General features: G+C 35.9%; 1 protein-coding gene across 1 annotated transcript; it reads right to left on the bottom strand.

Annotated features, from left to right (window-relative positions):
* Positions 1-1,093: 1,093 nt before the first annotated feature.
* Positions 1,094-13,616, bottom strand: LOC306848055 (LIM/homeobox protein Lhx4-like). Its single transcript, XM_079382378.1, has 6 exons — positions 13,355-13,616; positions 10,074-10,245; positions 7,236-7,438; positions 4,312-4,466; positions 4,053-4,224; positions 1,094-2,943 (listed from the first exon to the last, which is right to left on the bottom strand). Exons 1-6 carry the CDS (start codon positions 13,437-13,439, stop codon positions 2,555-2,557), a joined length of 1,176 nt encoding a protein of 391 aa, XP_079238504.1. The 5' UTR covers positions 13,440-13,616; the 3' UTR covers positions 1,094-2,554.
* Between the last annotated feature and the right edge of the window lie 7,910 nt (positions 13,617-21,526).

Below are 21,526 nucleotides of genomic sequence, written 5' to 3'. Positions count from 1 at the left end.
TACATTAATGGCCGCGGCAGCCCCAATCAATGGCTGAGTGAAATCAGCTTGTTTGTGGCGCGTTTCTCTGCAAAGAGCACCGGATGTGCTATTTTCTGTTTAAATATTGCCATGTTTTCTAGTTAAGCACAGTCTAACATATAACCTAACCATATTATTTCTATAATTTTATTGTTTTAGATAACACATTTTACGCTTTAACTAATGAGATAGTTCAAGCAGTGGTTTTGAGAAGCAAACAAAACGCCAAACGTTTAATTGCACTTAGTGGTGTCTATATAGTATACATGATACATATCCATACATAAATATGTCCCTTTTTTGGTAAATGGAATGCACATTCCCATACAAATCGAATCCTCACAACAAAATGCACGTGTCCAAATTGTACTACATCTTTTGCCGGTTGTATTTTACTCGTAGTGTTTTCTGGCCGTTGAGAACGTCAGGCAGTCTGTTTGTCCTCATTTCACAGAGCAGTTTACAATTAGGTAACATTTAGAGGATTAGGGGAGGTTTGACTAAACAAACAGCAATCTGCTACAGTCTATGGAAGCAGAAGGATGAGGAGCCGGCGAACAGATGTGCGTCCGATGAAAGTTCCATATGTTTGTGTTTGTGTGTGCCGAAATGTATATAGGCCTACACGTAGATGTTTTCTGCTTAATAACCACGAAAGGAGTATTTGTTCACGTGCACAATACCACCAATTTACAAAACATAGAAAAAAAATCTGTTCTTTTATTGCTTGGAATATGCAAAGTGTTAAGTAATAAAACACTCATGTGCAATTTATATTGCGAATACAATTAATTAATTCAGCTAGAGCCCCTCATAAACACTTAAAACCCTGCTTGGTCCATTCCTTTATATTTTGCGACCAAATGCCAGATTGAATTGAGATGACATTATTAAACATGGTGACATCAGGGCATTTTTTCCACAATTATGTAGGCTTTTTGCTTATTTGAATGCAAATCAAATAATTTACTACAAAAACAAGTATTCTGTGTTGTACTAAGCTGTTTAACTTTACATTCAAGATTAATAAAAAGCATGTGAAGTAGCCTAAATAAAAAAAGAACATGGCAGTAACCCAAAGACGATTCGACTTTATTTCTCCATATAGATTTGACTGTACACAATTCATACCATTGGACAGAAGGCATATAGGACTAAATTCAGTGCTCTTTTTTTTTCAAAGATCCATAGCAATAAATAGTGCTCATGAAACAAGACTGTCGACACTTTTTGAGACTTTACAAAATTTACAGCCATTGAGACTCAACATAGATTCAACAAAACATTATTTCTGAATGGTTATTTTTCTTTTTTCCATGTTGCTCTTCATTAGCTTATATGTTCACTCTTTCAGCATAGCGTCATCGTTACTCAGTTTACCATTATGTGGATCCAAATTTTGCCACAACAAATTTCCCTCATGTTTACAATTGTATCACCAGTTTTACATCAACCCACTGTACTCTCTCCCATGATCCAACTCTTCATAATACTGACATCGGTACCCATAACAGGAATAAATAACACTAAATCCTCATAGTTGTTGCTTAAATGTGTCAAATAAGAAAAAAAATACAGTGTAAATTTCCCTTTCACATGTTTTGCTTGATAATAATTGGTCATTAAGGTACTTGTGTCTGTGTAATATAAATCCACTTATCATCTGCTCTGATATCCATTTTTGCTCATGGAGCAATGAATAGGAAACAAATGCTATTGGAAACAAAGGTGTTTTGATGATAATATAAACCTTATCAATAACAAATATACTAAACCGTATCAGAAATAAATATTAACTTTAATTTTAATCTTTTATTTTGTTTCATTTTGAGCCATAATGTCTGAAGAAAAACACTGAACGGACAGGGACCATTGATGCAGATTTTTATGACAACTCAGAGCAGTGCATGTGGATTCATCCTTATTAAAAATAATTTTTATCTATTCTTCAGACCTAATGTGAAGGGCCATCTCTAGTAGAGCCGTTTAGAAAGTTTCAACCATTAAAATCCCAAACCCTTGTAAGTAGGAAAGATACACTTGTGCCACTTGTTTAAATATCTCTCCTTGTTCGGTGCGCTCCTCTCTTTCCCGCATTCAGCCTGCCGTGTGCAGTCGAGGAGGAACATACAGTAAAGTGCATCGCCATTTTGAACGTGGACGGTTCTCTTCCTCATTCAGAAACATGCATGGACCCACTTGTTCTCAAAAACGTGGTGGATCGTGATTGTTTTTCCAGGGTGGTCTGGGGTTTGAACACCATTTGCAGCTGCACACCATTTCATGCTGGAAATCGTCCAATCCAGTTTTGAGAACAATGAAAAAATATGAGTTACAAAATTATGATACAGCGCAGACATTCCACGGCGGGTTGCTCGTATCAGCACGCCATTCAGCAAGGTCAAGCCACCGTGTTAAAGTAGGTGCTGTTTTGGGCCTCGCCACACAAACGTCACCAGTTCTGGGAAAGAGGTCTATAAAATCTTCAAATTTCTTGTCCATAGTACCACACTTTCCATTATGACCTTTGACCTCAGAACTGGGAGTGGTCCATTTCATCGAGCCACGAGGCAGGGCTGGTGGGGAAGTCTGGGTAGCCCGTACTGCTTCCTGTCGACAGGTCAGAGGTGGGTCCGCCGGCCATTGCTCTCAGAGCTTGACCTACATTGGGCTGACCGCCTTGACCCATGATGCCGTCCATGTTGAAGCCTAAGTTGTTGAGCAGCGGAGTGTGGCCTGGGAGGGAAGTGATGGATGAGGGAGACTGTGGCAGGCCGTAGGGACTTCCTGCCCGCAGGTCATGGTAAGGCTGCCCACCCCCCTCCAGGGAGAAGCTCCCGTTAAGCATGTTGCCGTTCGTGATGTCTCCGACGCTTCCGTACAAGCCATTAGCATGACCGAGGTCTGACAGGATCTGGTCTTCTGTTGGAGACAGGAGACAAAATCAGTTTCAACTAAAAATACAACTACACTGAAAAAAAATCGTTGTAGATACAATTTTCACTCAGAAATTACTAGTAAATTTCACAATTATTTAGAAATAAATGGACATTTTTACAGTGTACATTACTTTTCAACAGTTTGGGGTGAGTTAGTTTTAATAAAAAAAAATTGAAATATGTTGTTTTAGCAAGGATGCATTAAATAGAAAAGTGACAGTAAAGACATTTATAATGTTATAAAACTTTCTATTCATCAAAGAATCCTGAAAATAGTTTCCACAAAAATATTAAGCAGCACAACTGTTTTCAACATTGATAATAATAATAATAATAACTGTTTTTTTTGAGCATCAAATCAGCATATTAGAATGATTTCTGAAGGATCATGTTACACTGAAGACTGCAGTAATTGCTGCAGATAATTCAGCTTTGCGGTCACAGGAAAATATATTACATATTAAAATAAAAAACAGTTATTTCAAACTGTAATAATATTTCACAACATTACCATATTTACTGAGCAAATTTGATCAAAATCATAAAAACTAAATCTTACTGATAGCAAGCTTTTGAATGGTAGTGTATAGATGCTTTTACACATAGAAGATGAAGAATTGCAGACCTCATAAATATCCTTTTTAAAAAGGGGATTACATGCTTCTGGAAATATCTGAGACGTGATGAGGATTTGTGATTTGCTCTCCATACGCACATGAGCACAACCAGACTGTTCTTTCAACAACAACAAAGGCCCTGTGTGCTTCCTCTCTAATCGACTAAAAGCTTCACCAATTTTATAGAGTTTGTGCATCGCTGCTTTCATTTCTCGTAAACACGGCCTCCCTTTGAATGCGGCTCTAGACTTTTATGAGTTCTCAAAACGAGTTGACAAAAATGAAATAATCATAAAAAAAAAACATAGCACGACCAAAAACCTCATTTGAATATTCCAAACAATCCACCAAGTGGCATATTTTCGAAAGGCAAAGGAAATTAATGAATGAAGGGAAATAAAAAATGTTTTGAAAAGAATGCAAATACAGAGAGAAAGACAAAGCAAGGCATCATGGGAGATGTAAATAGACTCACCTCTGAAACTAAGTTCGCTATCGCTGAGTCCTGCATCATCGGCTGAGCTCTCCTTCTCCGTCTTACTGGAACCTCGACTGCGTTTGACGCTTTTGTAGAACTGACCCCAGCGGTGCCGACCAGCATCCTTCTTCAGCCGTTTCTCTTTTGCTCGCCTGTTTTGAAACCACACCTGTGGAAAGACAAGCCTCAGTAAAGACACGGACAGCCATTTAATCATATAAAACACTTAAGCTTGAAGTCTGGCTTATAGTCTCACCTGCACTACTCTCATGTCCAGGCCTGTTTCTGAGGAGAGCTGCTCACGCACATGTCGCGCAGGCTTAGGTGAGTTCTTGTAGGCGCTTTTCAGCGTCTCCAGCTGTTTGGCTGTGATGGTGGTTCGTGGACGTTTTGCTCCTGTCTCTGAATCATCTGTAACAGTCATATTTGAAGAACTTATTAAAATTGTGACTGTGCTGCCATTGATTGGTCAATCCGCCTCATTTGTGGCCCTGGACCACAAAACCAGTCATTTGTAGCAATAGCCAACAATACATCGTATGGGTCAAAATTATTGATTTTTCTTTTATGCCCAAAATCATTAGGATATTAAGTAAAGATCATTTTCCAAGAAGATATTTTGTAAATTTCCTACCGTAAATATATCAAAACTTAATTTTTGATTTGTGATTAGTAATTAGTAACTATTGCTAAGGACTTCATTTGGACAATTTTAAAGGTGAATTTCTCAGATTCCAGATTTTCAAATAGTTTGGCCAAATATTGTCCTATCCTAACAAACCATGCATCAATGGAAAGCTATACAGCTTTCAGATTATGTATAAATCTCAATTAAATTTTTTTTACCCTTTTGTGGTCCAGGGTCACATTTTTAGATGTCTTTGCATTTTAGACTGGGGAACTAAGTATTTTTTACAATATTGTATATTATTCTCACCAAGGCTACATTTATTTGATCAAAATACAGTAGAAATGTAATATTTTGAAATATTATTTAGTGCCGGTAACAATTAGTTGAGATCAATTGCATCCAAAATAAAAGTTTTTGTGTACATTATATATCTGTGTGAACTGTGTATATTTATTATGTATATATAAAGACAGAAATCATTACAATATGTTGATTTAGTAATCAAAAATATTTCTTATTATTATCAATGTTGAAAACAGTTGTGCTGTGTAATAATTTTTGTGGAAACCATGATACATTTTGTTTTTCAGGATTTTTTGATGAATAGAAAGAAAAAAATATAAAATCTTTTATAATATAAAATGTTTTACTGATCCATTAAGCAAAACAGTAAAGTGTGTTCTAATAAGTTCCTAATATTTTAAATAACCAACTTTTAAATTAACTGAGATAACTGTCATAATGAAAAACACAAGCACAAAGGTAAAAGCTGGTATGAGCAGGACTGAACTGAAAAGTGAATAAAAGAAATTCAACTAAACTGATTCACTGTTGAAGTGAAGCAAATTTTTCAAGCATGAGTCAAAATGTCAGGAGCTCATCTATCGTAAGGTACAAGTAAAGAAGAGTTTGTGGGATGCTTTGAGTGGAAGTGCTCACACATGGCCAGTCGATACTCTCCTGAAACTGTCGCACTGTGGCGGAAGAGGGAATAAATCTCTCCTGAGAATGGCATGCCAGTGCGAGTTATTGGGGCCCTACCGTAAAAGTGCATTGCATCACTTAATATAATCAATCAACAGCCCACAGAAATCTCCATAAATACAGCGTGAGGGGCTTTCAGAGGCAGATCCATGAGAGGTCAGATCACCAAGGGACTTAATATGCCAGACACTGAGACCCCACTAGACTGTAGTTAATGATCATTTTGTCTCCTTACTACCATCCTGTTGCCTCCTCTGATCTCTCAGTGTCTCGGTATGATTGTAAAAGAAGAAGTTAATTACACCATCTCCACTCCTGAACTCTGCTGTCAGAATGATTTCCAATTGGGACAGAAAATCCAGCGACATGGGCAGAGTTTGGGACAATGCTTCTATATACCACAGCCACTGTCTAAAAGCATATCATGTGCCAGTTCCAAATCTATCTATCTATCTATCTATCTATCTATCTATCTATCTATCTATCTATCTATCTATCTATCTATCTATCTATCTATCTATCTATCTATCTATCTATCTATCTATCTGTCTATCTGTCTGTCTATCTGTCTGTCTATCTGTCTGTCTGTCTGTCTGTCTGTCTGTCTGTCTGTCTATCTCTCTGTATATATACATGTATAGACAGATAGAAAGATATATATACTGTAGATACAGCCCGATATCATGGCAATTCGTACATATTTTACGAGGTGGCTAATTCGTACAAATTCGTATGACCTCATTCGTACAAATTCATACGATTTTTGCTAAATGGTACGTATTTTACGAGTTGCCAATTCATATGAATTTGTACGAATGACCTACACCTAACCCCGCCCCTAAACCTACCTGTTACCGGGGTTTAGACAAATTGTACTAAATCGAGTGAGGTCATATTAATTTCTACGAATTAGCCACCTCGTAAAATACATACACATTGGTCGTGAGATAGTATTGGTAGATATAGGTGTGTGTGTGTGTGTGTGTGTGTGTGTGTGTGCGTGGGTTGTAATCAATATTCTAATTGATGAATTTGGTGACCAAACTTTCCTTTTCATGCAAAATGCCTTTAACTAATAAAAAGTTAATTCCTTAATGACATAATTCTCTAGGCACATCATTTCACTCTTTTTGTGAAATTATGTGAAATGATGTGAAGTTGATTTGTCTCGCTTTAAAACATTCCATCATATGTGATAAAATTACAGAACTTAATACGATTTAAAAAATTGCTTACAAAATTTCAGAAGGTGGATTAAAAATATATATAAATTACTTATTGAGAATTAAAATCCTCATGTAGGTAAACTCTCAGTCACTTACTGAGCAATGGTTAAGATTAGCACTTTATTTCTATCCCTATCTTGCCATAAACAATCAATTATTATTGCTGCATTACTTATTGGGCATATTTCTGGAATTCTGATATAGAATTCCAACTGCTTTTATAGAAATACTTCCTCAAATTATAACACAAACGTGTTACAAAGCTAAATATATATTGCATAAGAGGAGCGACCAATTGTTGGTTCCTGAATTTACACTGATCTGAAGACAACAGCTCACCATTTTGTTTGGCTGTTTCGTAGTCCTCCTTGCACACGAGCCTCCCGTCCTCCATGAGGTAGAACTCATCACCGGTGGCCAGCTGCCTGCTGCACATTACACAAGCGAAGCAGTGAAGGTGGTACACAAAGTCCTGAGCTTTCCGGACCACCTGCGTCGGGGGAATCCCCTGCTGGCACGATGCACATTTTGTCCCAAAACGCCTGCATGTACAAATAGAGACACTTCAGTTTGATACAGATTCAAATTCAGGTATTAGGCTTTTTTTATTATGCTTTAATTACCAGCAAAAGCTGCCACAAAGACATAATTCCTATTTTCCGCTGAGCCAGGTTACAAACATTTGTTCAATGATTTTCACATAATGAAGACATTATTTTATGCCTAATCCATATTCCAAGGTTACAATTATGGCCAATAACAAGAAAAAGCAAACATGAACCAGATGTTTTCTACATCTATGGGTGTTTTACGACGTCCAAACAGTGACAGAAAATTACAGATTTTGTGAACAAATGTTTATTTATAAACTTGTGTTTATGTAACACAGGTGTATTTACGTTCATTGACATTAAATTGAGTATTTGAACATATATACTAATATAATAACAACTCTTTTGCAGATTATAAATTAAATGATACATTTTGAATGCTTCTTTTTGCCATTAAAAATGAAACTTTGACATTTGACTGTTATTTATATAAGTGCATTATTATATACATTTATAATATGAAAAATATGTTATTTTGTGAAAAAAGATTTTATAATCATGTTTACAGTATATATGCATGTATATAAATAATAATGTTAATTTGTAATGTAATTTGTTAAATTACTTCAAAATATATGTGTTCAAATATATACAAATATGATTACTTTATATCAAATATAAATATATCAAATATATACAAATATATATATTTTTTAATGCTACCTTTTATTTTGATAAGTGCATTAAAACTGATACATATATAATTTGAAAAAGTTTTCTTCTTTGTGAACAAAACTGTGTGTGATGAAATATAAATAATCATGTATAATAAATAATATTTTGAAATATTAAAATAAAGTTTTTATTGATATTTTTGAACTATTATAATATTAATTTTTTTTGCAAATCAGCTTTTTTTAAAGTTGCAGGGCTGTGTTATTAAATGTTGAAATGAACATTAGTTAAGATTATGTAATGCTCTAGAAGTATTATTCATTCTTAGTTCATGTTAACTAGTGTTGTTAACAATTAAAACCTTTTTGTAAAGTGTTACCCAAACTCGTTTTAGGGATTAAGCATCATTACATCTTGAATTGAACTGTGCAGTTATAATTAGATTGCTTATGAAAATAGCCAAAGGCTGTAATAAGTTACAAAAGCTCAGAATACTATACCAGGCATCTTTGTTTGTGCTTGTCATGTCCCTGGAGTTGACAAATGATCTTGATCAATGTAGCAAAGGCAGAGAGATTCACAGGAGAGAGAGAAAGAGAGAGAGAGAGAGAAAGAGAGAGAGAAAGAGAAAGAGAGAGAGAGGCCTCTAAACGCACATACAGAACACCTCATAAAGCACTGAGTCAGAATAGGCTGTAAATCACAGTGTGAATACTGCTAAATAAACCTTCCTTTTACTTAACCAAGGTGAAGTTTTTGCAACATTAACGGGAAGGCCAGCCCCCGCCCCCTCGCCTGTGAACCGCCAGCATTTCCTCCTCCATCCCCCTCTCCATCCTCCTCAGCAGCAGCACCACCACGGTCTTAACATTAAAATCCCTCCTTTTGTCCCCACGGGCTTGCTAATAAAGTTAGCCTCCACTCTGAGTCTTGCTAGCGTTTTAGGTCTCATTGAAGCCTGTGACATTAAAACCTCTCAAACATGATTTGATAAAAGCCACTAGTGATCCTGTTTTGGATAAAAGTCAAACTTAATTTCCTTCCTTACAGCCAAGGGGAAAATCCAATCGCAAAAAAGAAGAAAAGAAGAAAGAAAGGAAGGGAAGACATAGGGAAGAAGAGTAAAATGCAAAGTTGCTTTCTTGAGTTCTTATATAGCACTGGGAATTGAATTTGGGAACATGCGGTCTTTGCGGCCGAGTTCCAGCACACTGAGCTTCCTAACCTGACACAAGAAAAATGAAACACTGCACTTTATTAACCATGACAGAGAATCTATGTGCCAGCTTTTCCTTGAACATACTCCCACACTGACACACACACACACACGCTAGTGCCAAACAGCACTAAAAAGCACAAGGAATCAGATGTGAAACACCTCTGTGTGAAGAGATTTGATAAAGCTGTTGACTGAAACAGTCCTTGATAATTCATGCAGCCAATATAGTGACCGAAACAATGTCCAGCATACAACAGAAATGATGTACAATGATGTACTGACCTGCATAAGATTTTGCTCCATTAATGACTTAAAATATGCATTTATTTAATTGGATAAGTAAAGGTTGACTGTCTTCTATTTGTTTAGTTGTGTGATCTCTATTTGTCATATTCTAAAAATAATTCTTATTCATAAAAAATATTTTTTAATAAAAATCACATTTTGCTTTGCATTCAACAACAGTATGTGCTTAAAGTATTTATGATAGCTGCCTTGATTTTATTGTTTAGCTTCATAGAATTTATTAAACTAGAATAAAACAGAGAAATTAGACTAGATAGATAGATAGATAGATAGATAGATAGATAGATAGATAGATAGATAGATAGATAGATAGATAGATAGATAGATAGATAGATAGATAGATATGAGCATGAAACATTAATATAAGATATAACCTGATGGTGGGGAAAGGTAAAGGCTAACAGTGCAAGAGAACATGGGACTCACTTGAAGAAATCCTCTTTACAGTAGACATTCCCCGCGCGAGAGAAACACTTGTCTGTCAGGAGCGCGTGACAGTCGGCGCACTTGAGGCATTTTGAGTGCCAATGTCGATCCAGCACCTTCAAAATAAACTTATCCAGGATGTGCTGACTGCAGCCTGCGCACTGAGGGATCTCTGGAGAAACACACGCACAGAAAGCGATTTGGGTGAAATGTGCTTACAGAAATGCTGAACTTGGTTTAAACAATATTTAGATAAGATTAGAAATGAGTCAATAACACATATGGTTGCATTACATAATGCTGGACAGTCCTTTATGTATTGCACATTCAAATAAATATAAATGTCGTGAATTTACGCTTCATACTGTATGCATATTTATTTAACTGAAAAAGCTATTGATGTGTAATAATCTGGAGTAGGCCTATAGAAGCAGCAACGATCATACTATTAAAAGTTCTTAAATAAGCGACATGAAAAAAATAGAATCTTGACTCGAAATAATTTTAGCATGTACTTATTAAGAAACGTACAACCTTCTGTTAAAGTCAAATTAAATAAAACCCTAATAGTGATGGGAAAATTACTGGGGATACCCCTACTTTTTAAAAATGTAATTAACATTTAATATTTGTAAAAAGTAAACGACATCACAAAAAAACTGACAAAGAATTATGACAACAGCATTGAAAAAGACAGCAAATAAAAAAAATAAAAAATAAAAGCAAATAAACGTAGCTACTACTAATAAATAGGCTATTACGCGCATGGAATTGTTATACTTGTATAAAATTGTTAAACAAATAGTTAATATTAAAAACATATAAATGCTAATTATTAGTGCTTAGACAAAGGTCGTTAGAGATTATTGTGAAAGCAAATTTAGAGTACCTTCCACGAGACAACCTATGGGACCGGTAAACGCTGGACAGGTGAGGAAAGATGTCCATTTGTTGGTAAATAATCAGTATCTCAGAAGAAAACAGGCGAGGACATGAGGACATTGAGATTGAAATCATATAACTGGTCCATCGATTCTTTAACAGAGACAGTCTGTCACTTCAATTACTGTTGCTCAAGAACAAGTGCGCGAACAAAACAAACACAAAAATCGGAAATCTAAAACCAAACAAAATTAAAATGCAATTGATCTTATTCCTTAAAATAGAGGAAACCAGTTTGAGCGTCATATCATTTCTTCAAATCACACTATCATGACATTTAATATCGATATTTGACCTCTGATCCTCTATTCTTCTCACACGTGTTGTTTTAATGGATTCAACAAAAGCCAGGATTCTAATATGACGCAAGAGGATAGTAGTTTTATCAAAGAAAGAATTTTGATTAAGAGCTAAAATGCGTAATTACGCGTTTTATGCGTCATGTAAACGTACGTCAAATGTCTGAAAGTTCATCAAAACTGACCTCTAGCAACCACAGCCAATAATATCACAATGACAGAGAACAGTGTTATCCACACAACCACGAAACACAATCAACACTAAAACAATGCGGTAAACATCAACTAAACACTCTAACATAAAATACATAAATACATCAAATAAATGTTAATAACATCAAACATTAAACACACACACACACATTTTAAACGTAATGCAAAGAAATGTGATTCTGTTAAATATATGTGTACGAGTTAAATATATTTTACCCTCAGTATATCCTATTTTATATTAAAATATAAAATAATGTTGTGTTACCGTTTCTGTTAAGTTAGTTTACAGGTGATTAACTATTTTTACTGTAGCATTTTCCATTGTTCCTCCATTGAAAAGCCTGCTGATAGCTCTGTGTGTGTGGTGCTGAAGGAACAGCGCCCAGCTCAGCTTCACTCACTCAACCATCTTCAGCTTTTAACGCTCATTTACTCGAAGGATGTATTTGATTAGTCAATTAAAAGATGGCTACCACGACAGGCCTTCCTTTAAAATCAACGTATGCATATGAAATATACCAATTAACTCTTGCTTCGTCTGATACTGGTTTTTAAACTTTGCTTTATCATTCAACGCATTCTCATTTGTATCTATTTTCGAATGTTTTCTTTTAAATAATAATAATAATTACCCATATGTTGTTTTAAAAGCACCTTAGTCATTTGAATAATAATATTTGGATCCATACCGCCAAAACAGATTATTCTTAAAATAATCCTCACTTAATCCATCATTTATATGACAAGGGGGGTTGAGTAGCAAATTATTTTAATCATTTAATGAAATTAAGCATTCACCACTGACATACCTATATTACTTAACCTTTTGGCCATTCTTTAAAAAAAAAAAATTAATAAATAAAGTGGTTCTTTTTTATTATTTTTATAGTGTTCAGTTAAATAGGCTACCTTTTGCTATTTGATTATGGACGGATCTAATGACTAAAATTGCAAGAGGTACAAACCAAGTCTGGTTCAAACAAGATGAGGTCTATCTGAACATTTCTGAAGCACGACTGTGAATAATTAGGTCAGGTATTTATCCAATTCAAACTCCATCTTGATTGTGAGATCAGATTATATAGGCCTAACGCAGATTAATTTGCGATTTATAAAGACCAGATGCGAAGATGATAGGCAATGCCTTTTTTAAATATTAAATGTTCATGTACTGTATCTAGATGGGTTTATAATCTCTATTTCATTGTGACAAATCACATGGGATGCAATCCGCTCCATTTAACCTCTGTGTTATAGAAAATCGGATTAGTTATTATTATTATTATTATTATTATATTTGTTTAGTTTCTAGCACCTTTTAGACTGTTGTTCCCAACCGCAACCAACAGAACTTATTAAAAAAAGATGCAATGTAACTGTTCTAGCCATTAGTCTGACTCGTCTAACATTAGTCTGATTAATCAGCAATCAGTCTGGCTAAATTTACATTGTGAGATTATAAAACACTGCACTTACACCAGACACACTTTTACGCAGCTATGGCATTAATTTTGTTGCAGATCTCAGTTACAACCAAAGAGCATTCATCAGTTCTCATCATAAAATAATATTTGGGTTCTAATGCACGAGATTTCATCAGACTTTCTGATTAACGATATATACAGTTAAATCCATTTAGATTAATATAATAAAGCTCTATGCGTCTGATCTGATTTTACCACCCAGATAGTGGTTCATGTATAATTCCCCAGTGCAGTTTAATTAAAACCTGCATGTTATTCAACAGTGGTGGCTTGCAGACGCCCGGAGGAGGCCTGCCAATTTTCTTATGAACTAATCAATATAAGCAGAAGAAAAAGCCCTTACGTTGCATTGGCACTCCGAGGATGTCCGGCAGACCCTTCACCGCGCTCTCGCCGGGCAACACAGCCGCACTTTGCATCATTTTCATCCAGTCCTATAAAACGCGCACATGCACCCGCTCGCGGAGGTCTGAGAATCTCAGATGTGCGTAAAGTAATTTTTCTCCCCGGATAGTGTCCTATTACAGTCCTCGCTCCTGTGGTTATCCTCGTGAAATACTCGCGCGTGAGGTCGGGCTCGTGCGTCCTTTTGCTGCGTGTCACACAAACCGCTTGATTCATTCACACTGCAGGGGCGGCCCTGACGTCACTCCCCCGGGGGGCCAATCGGAGGCGTGGAAGGGAGCGAGAGGGGCGGGGACTTCTGCGGCTCGCGCTCTCAGGTGAGTGGAAAAAACAATAAGGAAGTGATGACCATAAATACAGTGCTGCTACTGAAACCTCAGGATCTGAAGTGTTTTTAAACCCTTTTGTGACCTGGCGGGGGTCAGTCAAGCAAGTAACATAAATATTAGGCCTACGTGAATATTTAACACCTAGTTTTATTTCAGCGTTACTTTAGAGGATAGCCTATGACTATGTAAACGCATCGAATACGTATATTGGGATGTTCTGGGATATGTAGCCTATTTAGACCTAGCATAGCTAGACTAAGTTACTGCAAAGATATTAATAACAAAAATAAGTAAAATGTTAACTCACCTTAACATACATTGTAAAATAAAAAACTATACGAATAGTAGCCTAATAAAATGGAAATTAGTTCATTTTTTACTGTAAAAAATTGTAAAAAAGAAAAGAGAAGGATTCTGAATTACAGTTATAAATTATCCTCCACATGTATAGGCTATAGATAACTTACTGTTAAAATTGTAAAAAAAAATATAGTGAATTCCATCCGTGCGCTATTACATTAGTTTACATTTTATTTAAAAGTAGTTGGTTTCTTTTTAATATATCTTTTAATCTAATCTTTTCATTAGCCTACATGTTAGGCTACACTTTCAATGCCTCAAAATAGCTCGCCCTGTTGACCTGAACAGTTCGCAGGACAAACAGACTCAACAGTGCCTGGGTTTGCTAAAAATACAAACTGAAGTGAGCCTTTACGTTGTTTATCAGCAATCTAGACACAGTCGATCCTGACAGGACTCGTTTCATTCGAGCTTTTCTCCCTCCGGAGAGAGCGGAGTTCAAGCGAGATGAACTCAGTCTTCACTTCCAATTCTCTTCATGGACACTATAATGCGTCTCTGAGTCTCTGACAGTCACCGCTTCATGAAAACAAGCTTCAGATGGAGCACTCAGTCTGGCTGCTTCTCCACGTAACCTGTATCACGTACGTCTTTAGTGTTTCTTTTCTCATACCCCACTCCTCTCATGCTCATTTTTACAAATAGCCTTCATAAAAGCATATTTTTTTATATACAACATGTTCTGCAAGCATGTTCTGCGTAAAACACAAAACTGTGCATATGGGCTACTGAAAATTATAGTTTCCTGTATTTAGAAATACACATTTTATAAATTGCAAATACTGTTTATAAAATATTTTAAAAATGTTATTTCAAATGGCATAGGTCTATGAAATTCATAATTCTATCCGAATGCATAATGTAATTCTAACAAACAATTCTACCCAACACACAACACTTAACTGATTTTATATCTCTCAGTCTGCTGGTCAGTCTTGTTGAAACTAGTTAATGCCATATTTCAGAACAGCAATAATAAATAATAAATGAAAAGCAATAACTATCTAAATTCTTCCACTTGAGACTGGGAGGACACAAATAACATCTAAAACAGATAAAATCATCTCGTTTTTATACACAGCATATTTCAATCCCTGATTATCTTGCTTGCATGATGTAAAAAAAAAAAAGTAGCATAAAATTATAAATCATGGACAGCTATGTTACAAGGAAATGTAAATAAGACGTGGATGTCATCAAAGTCCGATTATCTCAAGTTTTAAACAACGCAACCCCGTCCACAGTCTTGCTTATTGGCTCCAGTGTAATTTAGTTAAATGAAAGTGATCATCAAGCTGATTAAATGGTGGCAAACACAGCATCCCTCAAGCTTCACCAGATTCCCTCTGCATGGGCCAATGGTGGACATGGGAATTATCCCGGGCCACGCTTTTGATTTTCATTTTGATTATGGCGAATTATGCAGATTATTCAATTACGCTGATGGTCAAGTGAAAATGTGAATTTAGTCTTGCTTAAACAGAAAAGAGGAGCAAATGCTCTTAATGCTCAATGTTTTGCCACACGATTAAATACATTAATCCGCGTTTTCAGGAGCGCGCAGCTCTTTTGCGTCTCAAAGTCAGTTTAAGTCACTATAAAATGCACTAAAGGGCACCTGTCCGAGCAATGAGAGACCTGTGCACTATAATTCAGGAAAGGGTGCGACTCCCGCTGACCCGAGCACCTTTAATTACTGCCAGTATTTCACAGTATCCGCATTCTGACACCATCATATCAGTAAAATACAGGTCTCTGAACGCGATCATTAAGAAACCAGATTTCAACCCCTTAACCTCCTCCTGTGAGGCCATTGGACGAATTCCTGTGAATATTACAACTGAAATTCAGACGAAAATAAAATTAGGATCATATCATTATATTCAAATAAAGCATCCCTGATGAGACACAATAAGTTTAAACAATTATAAATGACACGGATGAAATAACTATCATGACCCTCCCTCTCCTGAGGTGATAGAAGAAGCTGAAGAATGTAGAAAAATATTGAGTTACCTAGAATAAAATTAGCATTTTATTATGCCTGCTTTCGTGATTTATAATGTTAAATAGATTAATCTAAATCAGAAAGTTCATTTTATATATAGAATCCTCTTAAACTTCTCTAAATCCATATCCTAAAAAAAAGAAGAAAAGAAAAAAGAAAGAGGCTAGTCTAATCAGATGGGGAGAGTTTCCTGTACTTGTACTTGAGCCACACATATTGCACAAAATGGGATAGTGTATAAATGCATAAATGTTTTTATTTGTTGTTTTGACCTAAAATCTTAAAACTAAATTACATTACTAGAAATAATGATGACATAATTACGCACAACATTTAAAACGTCCATGTTTTCTACATCCGGCTTGAGGCAGGTTCTGAAATTTTTCCCCATTTAAGCAGAAGTTGCCAATCTCTAAAGTTTAATTTGTTGCACACAAATACAAGAATATTGTTCTTATGCTGACAAACACAGTTATAAACAAATCATTCTCACACTGACTAATAGCTTTCATGTAAAATGCTGTTTGTCATAATTTCTTCTGTTTGTTAATATAAAACATTTGAGACAGCTTCATACGCAAAAACATCTTAAACTAATACGACTCGAAAATAAACAATGAAGCACATCACGTCTCAGAGAGCGTCGTGCAAACCTACCGACAGTCGCGTGCCATGTACATTTCTCACTAAGCAAGCTGGACAGCGCTCGAGCTCACAGGAAGTCGATATAGCATTTTCGTTCCACAAATACAAAGGAAGACTACAGAAACGTTACCTGTCTACATCAGTCTGGTGGTTTCTATTCCTCGAAAAGAGTAAATACAGGCTGGAACGTCAATGTCAGAAGCCGAACCCCCCCTTTTCCCTGCAAAGGAAAGACAGAAAGAGACGAAGAGACCTCAAGAGAGGGCAACAGAGAAAATGAAATTGCACTTGGGGGCAAATTCTATTAGGGAATAGTTATTGTCTCTTGACAGGTCCTGTCCATTTACGTAATTAGTTGTTTAATCAGAATCAGAATTCAGGTTTATTGTTAGGAGACATTGGTAGGAAGCTTCAAAAATGACAGTTAACATGCCAGATCAGTTAGTTGTATGGGAAATTGTATACTGACAATATATAGCCGGCATCTAGTCAGTATGCAATATACAACGCACAATACAATAAAATGCATGTTGCTGGATGATTGTGTAATTGTATAAATGGAATCAAATAGTAAATCTGAAGCATGCAAAACTTAAAAAGTAAACAATGACTGTCCAAAACAATGCAACACAGTGATGGCTGGCCATTGTAGACCAGGTCAGAGATAATACATTATAATTGTCTAATACATTATAATTGGCTAAGGGGTAGATCCTGCTTAGGTTAGAAATTCAATTAAAGGCGACGGTGTTTCACCTTAAGCTTACCATTAAACAATAAAGGATCCCCTGTAATGTTTTTACTTGCTTCAGCAATCGATACCTTTATTTATGTGTATTTAAGTGGGCTCCCATGAAGCGTAATGATTTTGATCTTATACATGATTTTTTATTGTGTTATTCATTTGAAGAAAATACCCTAAAGTGCACATCTAATAGTATAATTAGATATGCACTGAATAATACTAATGTACACCATGCACTTCTATGTAGGTCTAATTGTTTGTTTGTTTTTCTGATAGCATGAATGCACATTGTAATTGGTACTGTATTTACTTACATCGAGCCTAATATTTGTTACATGACACTATAATGTTGAATGAATAGTTCACCTAAAAATTAATATTTGCTGAAAATTCTCTCACCTGCAGGCCATCCAAGATCTAGATGAGTTTGTTTCTTCATAAAAAAAGATTTAGAGAAATGTAACATTACATCACTTGCACACCAATGGATCCTCTGCAGTGAATGGGTGCCGTCAGAATGAGCTTCGTGAAAGATGTTTTTAACTTCAAACATATGCTTCTGGAGTCCTCTATCCATAATATGGCTTTCTCCAGAAAAAGTTGTCTTTCTGATTCAGGAGCGAAATATGCACAGATCAAGCACTGTTTATAAGCAGTAACAGTCCGAAACATTTTAAACAAATATGTTAGTAGATTTTTGATACGAGAGGTCAACAGGGGATGGATTTTTTCACTAGAGGAAGCATTATTCGGTGATGGTTTAATGTTTAAAAACACCTTAAATATTTTTTTTTCTCAAATGCAGCTTTTCACTTCACAAAGATGTTAATCGATGGACTGGAATAATATGGCTTATTTATGGATTATGATGATGTTTTTTTCAGCTGTTTGGACTTTCATTCTGACGGCACCCATTCACTGAGGATCCATTGGTGAGCAAGTGATGTAATGGTAAATTTATCCAAATCTGTTCTGATGAAGAAACAAACTCATCTACATCTTAGATGGCCTGTGGGTGAGTATACATTTTCAGCAGATTTTAATTTTTGGTAGAAACTGTTCTTTTAATTGTTACCAATACAACACAACTTTAGACCAAATAATTAACCTGCTTCTTATTTACAAAATCTTAAACTGAGGTGACTCAAGACAGATTGGGGTAAAAGAGAAGGGCATTTAGCTAGTAATATGTAATTGGTTAAATGACACTGATGGACATCTTTGAAACATCTTCATGGAGATTACATTTCCGGTGTTTGCTGACAAGACTTCATTCTGCTTCATTAACGCATGTTGATGGACATGCTCTGGAAGCCATCCAAACCCATCTTATTGAGAAGAATGTAAGCTTTCAGGATAGAGGTTAGACTTACGCTGATCTCAGACAACCTTTTTCACTTTATTCTGCAGTCTGTATATGAAGACCATGGTAACACTGATCTCAAGTCAGCAGATCCACTGCCAAGAAGCTGTGCATATATTTACTTGCTTTCATTGGATCAAAAGATGATAATGTAATATACCTGAATAGAGTGTATCTTCAATGTTCCAGCATCACAGTGCTACTTTGTGCAAAGTAAGGTTTATAAAGAAAAGATTTACTGAGCGAAACTTGACTGACCTTCACAAAATCCAAACCTGAAATCCTTGGGGATGAATTGGAACAATGAATGTAATCTAACATCACTGCCTGACCTTACTGATGTTATAGTGTCTGAATGGGACCAAATACCTACATTCATGTCCAAAGTCTTTACAGGAGAACACAATCTGTAACAGAAGTACAGAAAAGACCGACTTACTATTAATACACAAGGTTTTTATGAAAGAGGACCACAAATCTTTGGTTATGTAGCATGTAGGGAAATGGACTTGTTCTTGTGAGTTCCAAAAACACTACCAAAACAAAAGAAGATACTAAGAACCTTTAAAAAATAATTTAACCTGCTGAAGGCCTAGACAATATAATGTAATCTGTTTATGTTTTTTCCTTCTTATTTAACCTTTTAACCAGATTTAGGGGGGCTTATATGAAAAATCTCATTACATGGATTCAGTATGATGACGAAGTTCAGATTTTTGCACATCCTTTGTAATTCATAGTTCATATATGTATATGTGAACTATATAATACACAAATAATGTTAAGGTAGAATATAGACATTTTTAAATATATAATCATCTCTTTTTATATGTTTGATGTATGTTTTACACAAGTAATAATACAATCAAATGATGAATAATACAATTATTATTATTTAACATTATTAATAATATAATAGACTTTCCTCAAGTGCAACTAGTAACTATAGTAAGGGCTTGTTTAGCATGTTGTGCCTCCTCTCGCCTGTCAGCAGTCCATCCGTCCATTCTGACTGACAGTATTAAAGCTGGGAATGAGGGCTGCATCTCAAAATATGTATTATGTACAAGGGGAGGAATGCCGGTAGTAAAATGAGATTAATCTGACCTGTTTGGCTCCTGCTTTAGGGCTAAATGTGGCATTCAGGGGTCAGAGTATAAATGAGCAACAACAGCAGAACCATATATTAACCCTTTTCCTCTCTTCACAGAATTAATTCACTCTCAGTGTGCATACACACTCACACACCCTGTGTACACCTATGGCAGAAGCTTTATTGTATTATTAAAATCAGAGTGGGATCAAACCTGTCCAGCATTTTAATACTTGTATGCGATAGACCATAAACATGCAAAGTACATGTTGGAGGGCCTCAGCAATAAAACCTAGCATTGTCTAATTTATGGAACACAGCACCAGCAACACAACCTTGCTTTCTGCTGTTTTTGGTTAGGGGGCTGGGAATGTTGCTTTTGTTCCATTGTTCTCATGGCACACAAACAGGTCCCTCACTCAGGTCTGACAGGGAATAGGAAGCGTATTATGTGTTATACAGTCTGATTTGTACATAGAAACACTTGCAAGTATGGACAGAGAATCCATGACTTTATTGTGAACTACTCACCAGTGTACAGTGTAAGCTCTGCCAGTTCTGCCAATTTAAAAGAGCTACATATAATATACAGGGCAATCTACATAAAATAATAATAATAAATCAATAAAAATTGAACATTTTATATGATAAACAAAAATAAGTTTAAGAATTTAAACAATCCAATTAAGTAGGAAGTACTTTCATTTTATTTAAATTTTTTAATAAGTAGGTAATTTTTTAAATAAGTAATGTGATTTGTCAGTCATCCTAATTAGATGTTAACCTGTGCAAAATATACTACTACACTATGCCAGGGTGTTGCTTTGTGGTTGCTCAGGTGTTTTGCGTGTTTGCTTACTGATCCAAAAGTCCATCCTTTAGTCTCTATGGTATTCTGATCTCTGGATATGGCTCAGGTAACTCCTTTAAAGTCGTTCCTGATGTTTGAATCTCCTGTGCAAAAATTATATCTAGTAAATCTAGTAAAGGAAAAAAGAATGGGACGATCAGATAGAGATGTGGGACAAAAGGGCGGAACTCAGATTTCCACGAAAACCCTAAAGCTCAAGATCAAGTGATGGTGTCCTTCAGATGAGCCTGTAATATGGAACACTTCAAACCCTCGTCTTCCAGCGCTCCTCTTCAGATCCTCTCTCCCTGGGGTCACCACCCCCTCCCGGGCACAGCCAACTTCCAAGTGTGTGAGGGAAGGGGCCTTGAAAGCCGATTGCGTTTTAATAAAGTTTATTATCGGTGGGGGCTAATCCCCGTGGTAATCTCCCGCAGACCCAAAGGAAAGCAGGATTACTCACTTGCTATAATCCCAATGAAATTGTTAGGATTTAGCTAGCAAAACAGAACAGATGGCAACAGGCTTGTTCTTCCACCCGTGGGCCCGCTCACCTCTTTCCAGACCACTCCTCACCCCAGACACCCTTAAACACAACACATGAGCTATTCATTAAGACAAACATACACGGCAATGATAGGGTGAGCGATACTCGGGTTTAAGAAATGCTACAATGGAGAAAGATGTTATAGGTCAAGGTATATCATGCATTATACA

The sequence above is a fragment of the Barbus barbus genome, assembly GCF_936440315.1.
Source record: "Barbus barbus genome assembly, chromosome: 28".
Classification (NCBI taxonomy): Eukaryota; Metazoa; Chordata; class Actinopteri; order Cypriniformes; family Cyprinidae; genus Barbus; species Barbus barbus.
Note: the sequence above shows the minus strand (reverse complement) of the source record. Positions and strands in the feature narration are given on the sequence as shown.